Genomic DNA, 8,440 nt, shown 5'->3' with positions numbered 1-8,440 from the left:
AAATTGTTTCAGACGTAGGATACATGCTCGGTCCATCTTTTGCTCGCAATTTTTAATCCAATATTAGCGATACAAGTAAGCTCAATTTCCTTTGATTCCATTACATAGTTACATACATATCGAAGTTATAAATAAACACACACCACGTACATCAAAACAGTTTTATTGATAATACATATCTTCAGTGGCGGATTAAGAGTATCCGAGGCCCTAAGCACAGAGCCTGTGTAGACCCTCTATTGCTTAAATGGAAATGGAAAGAATGGAATGGAAGGTAGAAAAAATTGACCGAGCGAAGCGATTGTGACGCCCATGTAGTTGCAAATGCGCGAGCGAAGCGAGCGCGAAATTTTAATTATTTTTAAGACTCAGAACCAAAATTACGTACAATGTAGCCCAAACATACTTAACTTTTTATTTGATGACAAATGGTTTCTAAATACGCGAGCGAAGCGAGCGGGAAATTTTTATTATTTTTTAAGACTCAGAACCAAAATTACGTAAAAGGGCTACATTTCAAACCTTATTTTTTTTCTGTTGGACAAGTAAGATGGATATATACGTAAGATCGATAACAACGTCGCGAAGCAAAGCTTCGCGGACCACTTGGAATGCCTCCAGGGACCACCAGTGGTCCCCGGACCACCGGTTAAGAACCACTGATCTAAAGCATCCAAAATTTTTGGATATGATTGTTATATTGCACTCGTAGTTACAGCGTGAGCTTCCCAACGAGTGTCCGATAGCGACTTCTGAACGCTATCGTTGCCTATTAATTCTTTTAAAACTGCCCAACGATGAGTAGAGGTCGAAAAAAAATTGTATAACAACTGCACAATTGAAAAAAAATTCACTGCGATCGTACAACAATCAACAGTACTGCGACCAATCAAGTTTAGAGGCGTATGAAGGGTCACTCCCGAACTGCTCGCGCCTTGTGATTTTGGACATATTATGCATGAATCTCGATAAAATGTAGGTTTAAAATGAAACGCCAGCAGAGGATGGAGGCCCCTGGAGAACAGGGGCCCCAAGCACGTGCTTGTAGTGCTTATACGTTAATCCGCCACTGCATATCTTACAGTATAAAATAACACTAACAGAGCAAAATACAGTACTTTATATAAAGAATAGATATACAGAGGCCCTATAATACATAAGAGGTACTTAAAAACCTCTTGATTTCTTACTCCCTTCGCTGTACCTTGCAAACCATCTTTGATAACATATTTCCTTATACCTAAATACCAAGTCATCATGTATTCTCCCCAATCGATCTTTTTGACATCAAATTCAAAGATAGCTTTGTCGGCTTCCGATAAACTATCGAAGAGTTTAGCAGTATTCTCGTCGATAAACCGCCATTGGAAGCAGGTGAAGTAAGATAATACTACTTGTAGTTTGTACATTTTCTTATACAGTTTTACAAATCTAAAAAGAAGGAAAACCATTATGTTAATAAATGGGAAAAAAATAATATTAGAATCACCATCCTTAGTGGACCTGAGACTAAGGGCCTCGTCAACTTTTATTCCTCCTTATGTTAATTATAATCTTTGTATTTCAGGGTCACTGTAATGACATAGTTTTACCAAGGGGTATCAGGTTGCCCAGGTAACTGGGTTGAGGAACTCAGATAGGCAGACGCTTCTCGTAAAAGTCTGGTGCTTAACTGCACCAGGTCAGACAGGCAGTCAAGCTTAACATAGTTGGGGTAAGGCTAGGCAGATGATGTGGTCTCTGTAATGGTGTCTAAAGATCCCATTAAAGAGAGGCACTGATACCTAGACACGACCCGAGATCCAATAGAAACATAGGTAGTTAAGTCTGTTCTAGTCTGACACTCTTTTCCCCTGCATCCACAGTAAATTACCTCAAAGGCCTGAGATAGTAAGAACTTCATAGGACGACGTCTCATCTTTAAGACGTTCACTGCCACTGAACACAGGTCTCTCCCGTTGATTTTCAAAAGGAACAGGTTAGATCGTTTGACCATGAATGCCAGTCCATAGTCGATACTATCGATTTTAGGACCATAAATAATAGAAGCTCCTCACCTCCTCTCCTTTCCAATAGCGAAGCAGACGGCATCGACAACGTAGGCAGGTATCAGATGTAGAAGCCAGGAATATATCCAGAATATGGTAGGATTAGTTGTCTGCCACGCAAATCCGTAGAACACGGCAGCTGGAGACATAATTTTTCGGACATCGGTGGAAATAATTTTATGTAAGTTGCCTGTAACAAATAATTTACTTGTTAACAAACATCAAATATAAGAGAAATCCGTTTGAATCTACGCAGGCGGGGATGTGAAAGGATAAAATAGTGCTATTTATTAAAGTTCTGCAAGTATTCATTCAAGATAATGGTGTCCAGATAGATTTTTGCCAAATACCCATGTGTTTCAAGGAAATCATCCCTGGTACCTATGTTAAACTGACCCGACGGTAATTCATTGCTTACATCCTTGAAACTCAAAATACAGCAACTTTGCCAACCATTCTCATGGTTACCCGAGGGGTATCATCTACTTAGGTTGAGAAGGTCAGATAAGTCGCTTTATGTAAAAGAAAACATACTTCATGGAAGCCTAACACAGCTCAAAATATAAAGAAAAAAAATCTCACCCCATACTGCAGGATTCCTCGTAGACCCAGTAATGGTATAAATCTTAATGCTGTTGTCTCCATCAGCTGTTCTCTTGGCAGTCTCATAGGCGGAAGTTATAATTGTGTTATTTACATAATCCACAGGAATCAGACCTACTTGGGTCACGTTATCCGAGTAGAGGGCATGCATGAGACCCATGCAGGAACCTAGCACCGTCTGAAATAAAAAGAATTGTAAGAGATTAATTTTCTATCGAAGGTAATATGATGAAGAACCATGTTTGCAGGCGGATGGATGATGGAGCAGAGCAGTCTGTCTATACATATATTGTGATTGGTGATTGAATTTTGAGATCTCTAATCCAAAAACAATGGATGGACCGTTTATTGCAATCTGCAGTTAAAGAAGGAACCACGTTGGGCTAATGTAGTGTAGGAAGTCCTGCTCCACGGTGGTCCGATGATTTGAAGATAGTGGCGGGCAGTGGATGGATACGAGCTGCTCAAGATGGGGATGGTTCGCGTTTACTGTGGGAAGCCTAAGTTCTTAAGTTACGAAGGCCAATGAAAGTTTTTCATAATCTGTACAAGTGAAAAATGAAAGTTTGATACTCACCCCACTGGCACCGTATACGTTTGATATATCCACCCAGCCTGGTCTCGGCTCTCGTTTAGAAGGTACCACTGAAAATATATTATCATCATCATTATCAGCTTTGTTATTTAACAGAACAAACAAGTAGGCGATGCTTCGAGTCCACTGCTAGCATGTGTTCGCAATTTGGAGGACATTTCAAAAATGTTCATGAGAGAGTAAGTAGTATGGTGGGATTTAGCCAATTTGATGGTTTTTGAGATTATGAGGTTTGGTCATGATGTTTCAATTGCATTGCACACTTATTTAGGGGTGTGCAATGCAATTGAAACATAACCTTTTAACTATAAGTCCAGTTTTTTTAATCGCTGCTTTGACCAACGTTTGGCAAGTACATGGTTGGGTATGGTTTGGGTATCGTTATAATCCCACCCAAAACAAAAATGTGAAAGGCTGCCAAGTTCGATAATATGGGAATGCTTCGCCTATAAAAGAAGTGAGATCTGAATAAGTACCAAGTACCATATACATACCTCAGTTAAAAATAGTTACTTTTTAATGATGTTATTTGGCAAGTTTTCACACACCTTGTTATAAACCTACTAAACGCAATGAATCAAGTATATAATTTTCTATTAAAACTTGCCAAGTAACATCTTTAAAGGAACTATTTTTAACTGAGGTATGTATATGGTACTTGGTACTTATTCAGATCTCACTTCTTTTATAGGCGAAGCATTCCCATATTATCGAACTTGGCAGCCTTTCACATTTTTGTTTTGGGTGGGATTTCATTTATTTTTGTAAGGTTGTTTATTTTATTTTTTTCTTATGATTAAGTTAGTTAAGGAAATGTCTCATTTATACTATCTTTCAGATTTTTGAATATGCACTATGCTTCTTACAAAGAAATGAACTAGATTAACTAAATGGACTAGATTTACCAACTGACTGACATGACATGTTATCATATATTATGTTCGTGGATCAAAGTTACACATTCGTTATTTTCGAAGGTGACTCACACTTAGCCGTTTTCAGATTTTTACTTTACTTTGACTAAATACAAAAATTTATACGAATTTCAGATCGGTACGACCATTCGAAGATATATTATATAAATATAGATAAATTTAGTTCCTTAGGGGTATAAATTTACACCGGGTATAAAACACCTTCATTATTTTGATACTGACTCACACTTGGCCATTTTCAGATTTTTTCCTTTACCTTGACATAAAGACCTATCTCCATGCCAAATTTCAAGTCAATACGACCATTGGAAGTGGTCTAGGTTTTTGATGAGTGAGTCAGTCAGTCAGTCAGTGAGTGTATAGTAAAAATAGCGATTTTCTGACGTCAATATCTCAAGACCTACAAAAGATATATTAATGAAATTTTGTATTTTAGATAAGTGAGGGGGTCTCAACAGATACTAGAAAGGACAATGGGCACTTTGTATGAGATTTGGTACCCGCTCCAACAGTAACGTATGATATATCATTAGAAAGGTATTTACGTGAAGAATAATAAAAACTATGGGGCTTGCCTCAAATAGCTGTCCGATCCGAGTAACGATAAAAATTGAATCGTCATAGAAACAAGTATGTCATCCATATATGCAAAATTCATTAAGAGGCATATGTCGTCAGTGTAATAATTTTAACCTCAGTTAATAGACATCTTACATTGTTTGAGATACACTTTATTATAATCTAAAGGTTGTAATAGTTTACGGAGTCATGCTACGGAAATACAATCGTCATCTGATTTGACAAAAGTTCAAAACATTTCTATTCATCTTTTTTTTTAAGAAGAAATTCATCATTATCTCAGTACCTTTTGAGGAACAAGATTAAGTCGTAATATGTACTATGTTAACATCGTCTCCTGACTTTTCAACCTTGATTGATTGTAAATACTGAAAGACTTTCATCAAATACATAAGCTAGTTCTGCGTGAACTGCAAAGGTTTGCAGTCTTTTTTTATAGCAATCGGCAGGCAAACATTCTAAGAAGGCCAAATTCCTGTTTTTTTGTTACTTTACCAGTTTTTATTCAATACAGTTGGATTTAAGAACGACATCTACGTTGATGATTTATGAACATTACACATTCTATTAGTCGATGTCACGCGAAATGGACAAGGATTTGGGACTAGTCGTCATAGTAAACATTTTTTCCCTTGCCAAGACCTACGCAATGGTACTAGAATCAACACTGTTGGATAGGGTACCAAAACGCCCATCGTCCTTTGATATGCGTAAATAAAATAGATTTTGAGTTATAGGGGGGTCGAATTTGGCCCGAAATGGTTCGTGTAATATAACCCACGGCCGGTGTGTCGCTTTTTTTGCTCGAACTTGGCGGACACACTGCCGTGTGTCTAGATTATCCTTTAATAATGTTAGCAACCTACCTATAGCCGGCCTCACAATGCAGAGAGGCATATCCTCGCCCAACGTCTTGACTGTCTCTTCGGCGACGGCTTTAGCAAACGAATACGTGTTCGGCCAATTTGTTATCAAACTGAAACAAAGTTTAGACATACTTGTAAAGAATTATATGTACAGTGTGTCTTTATTGACTGTCGCCTGTTCTCTAATGAGATAAGCCAGCTGCGCAGGACATATTATGGTCCACAAGCGTTCGCGCAGACACAGTTGCACTATTCTCTCATGTGAGAGAAGTGGCGTGTTGGTTATAACACCAATAGTATCTTCATCCGATTTTTTGCGAGGTGTTCCATGAACAAGTGAGGTTAGCAATTGGGTCAAAACGATGTTTGACTTAACTTACTTATCAGAAAATTTGTTAATTCTGTCCTCATCAGTAGTTTCAGCTATCTTGATGAGAGCTTCAGGGTCAACTGGACTTTTGTAGAAATCTTCTAACACGTCACCGTTGATACGAAAGTCGCATGCATGCGCGTACGCCGTTGAAACGTGGACATATGACCTGGGAGTGAAGAGAAACAATATAAGACTGCCTATACACCAAATGAACAAAGAAGTAGAGCTACATATTATAATAGAATATTTGGGCAAGCAAGACTCCACCGAATCGAACCGTGGTGGAGATGTTTATAAACAGCTAATAGAATTTGGTTTGGATAAGTGAAGCCGTTCTTGGGTGAAAGGTGGTATTAATTTTTCTATACATAGAAAAAAGATTTGAAACGCAGTTCATAACAATTTGTACTTTTCACTTACTTGAGCTTCTTGCAGGCTTTCCCGAGGAGTAGTGCCTCCCTTGCTCCTCGCACGTTGATTAATGTGGCAACTCGGAGTGGCTCATCAAACCTCGTGGTCGCAGCCATATGCATTATGATTTCCGTCTAAATAAAGAAATAGAAATGGCATATGTATAATCAATCTATATATAAGGGGGTAGTCAGCAGCTAGTAAGCCTGATAAATAGTAACTGGGTTGAGAAGGCCAGATAGGCAGTCGCTCCATGGGTGAATGACACACTGGTACACAGCTGCACCCGGCCAGACTCCAAACTCCAAACATAGTTGAGATAAGACTTGGCAGATTAAGATATGGGACACGAGCAAAGAAATATGGAAAAATTGCAAATGGAAGTGGAAGTTTTTTGATGGCCTTCTGACTAGCTTACCTCCTCTGTAATAGTGTCCCAGTCTTTATCGCTGATACCCAGTCTCATGTCAGCGACATCACCAGCTATTGGTACTAATTTGTCAATGAAGTCTGGCTGTGTGTCCCGAAGAATATCGAAAACCTGGAAATGAATGAATACTCATATTTAAAAGACGATCATGACCTTATAAGCTCTGTCCAGCATCCTACATATTTTGAACAACGTGTGTCATTAATACCACTTCTTCCACTTATCGAGTGAATAGTGAATACAGTTAACAGTAACAGTATATAAAGACTACTCACGGGGTCCTGTAACATTTCCTGAAGTCTCTCTAACATCTGTTTTCCTTTCTTTGGTCTCAACAGAATAAAGACTTTTGCTACTTTTGTGGCCCTGAAAAAAAATTGAATAAATCTTTAATTTGTGCCTTTTTGCTAATCAAATTCAGAGGACCTTTTACAGCTCTGTCGAGCTAGATTCCGAACCTGAAGAGTTTCTCTACGAGCTGCTTGCCGAGGAAGCCGGAGCCGCCTGTCACGAACACGGTGGCGCCGCAGTAGAACTGCTGCACGGCCGAGTCTCCACGGCCTGACAAATATCCCTCACCTAAAGAGTTTCTCTAAGAGCTACTTGCCGAGGAAGCCGGAGCCGCCTGTCACGAACACGGTGGTGCCGCAGTAGAACTGCTGCATGGCCGAGTCTCCACGGCCTGACAAATATCCCTCACCTGAAGAGTTTCTCTACGAGCTGCTTGCCGAGGAAGCCGGATCCGCCTGTCACGAACACGGTGGCACCGCAGTAGAACTGCTGCACGGCCGAGTCTCCACGGCCTGACAAATATCCCTCACCTGAAAAGTTTCTCTACGAGCTGCTTGCCGAGGAAGCCGGAGCCGCCTGTCACGAACACGGTGGCGCCGCAGTAGAACTGCTGCACGGCCGAGTCTCCACGGCCTGACAAATATCCCTCACCTGAAGAGTTTCTCTACGAGCTGCTTGCCGAGGAAGCCGGAGCCGCCTGTCACGAACACGGTGGCGCCGCAGTAGAACTGCTGCACGGCCGAGTCTCCACGGCCTGACAAATATCCCTCACCTGAAAAGTTTCTCTACGAGCTGCTTGCCGAGGAAGCCGGAGCCGCCTGTCACGAACACGGTGGCGCCGCAGTAGAACTGCTGCACGGCCGAGTCTCCACGGCCTGACAAATATCCCTCACCTGAAGAGTTTCTCTACGAGCTGCTTGCCGAGGAAGCCGGAGCCGCCTGTCACGAACACGGTGGCGCCGCAGTAGAACTGCTGCACGGCCGAGTCTCCGCGTGCAGTGATTTCATCTATAGCCATATTACGACTGAACAGTTTATGTTCTAATGCCTGGGCTGGATCTATTTCTTCGTTGGTCCCCATGTTGTATTCCAATATTCTGAAATCTGTAGAAAAATTATGACTTTTGATATTGTGTTTTTTTGGATAGAAATGATAATTTAATTTTGTATTTAACTTTCTTCAAACCTAACAGGCAGATTTGTATTGCTGGGGAGTTTATTGCGCCACTTCTTCTTCCCAGCAAAAACCCATAGGAAATGGTGAAGGGAAGGCGTTTCAGGTATTATTTGATTATTTCAGCAACAAGCG

The 8,440-nt window shown here is 40.4% G+C and overlaps 1 protein-coding gene across 1 annotated transcript; it reads right to left on the bottom strand.

Moving 5' to 3' along the window:
• Positions 1–988: 988 nt before the first annotated feature.
• LOC124643811 (fatty acyl-CoA reductase wat-like) lies at positions 989–8,151 on the bottom strand. The gene is made up of 10 exons (XM_047182912.1): positions 8,025–8,151; positions 7,116–7,206; positions 6,829–6,951; positions 6,420–6,544; positions 6,007–6,165; positions 5,627–5,736; positions 3,229–3,296; positions 2,631–2,829; positions 2,058–2,238; positions 989–1,431 (listed from the first exon to the last, which is right to left on the bottom strand). Exons 1-10 carry the CDS (start codon positions 8,147–8,149, stop codon positions 1,059–1,061), a joined length of 1,554 nt encoding a protein of 517 aa, XP_047038868.1. The 5' UTR covers positions 8,150–8,151; the 3' UTR covers positions 989–1,058.
• Positions 8,152–8,440: the final 289 nt, after the last annotated feature.

This window comes from Helicoverpa zea, chromosome 28 (genome assembly GCF_022581195.2).
Source record: "Helicoverpa zea isolate HzStark_Cry1AcR chromosome 28, ilHelZeax1.1, whole genome shotgun sequence".
In the NCBI taxonomy this organism is placed as follows: domain Eukaryota; kingdom Metazoa; phylum Arthropoda; class Insecta; order Lepidoptera; family Noctuidae; genus Helicoverpa; species Helicoverpa zea.
The sequence above is the reverse complement of the archived record's forward strand: the minus strand, read 5'-3'. Positions and strand labels throughout refer to the sequence as shown.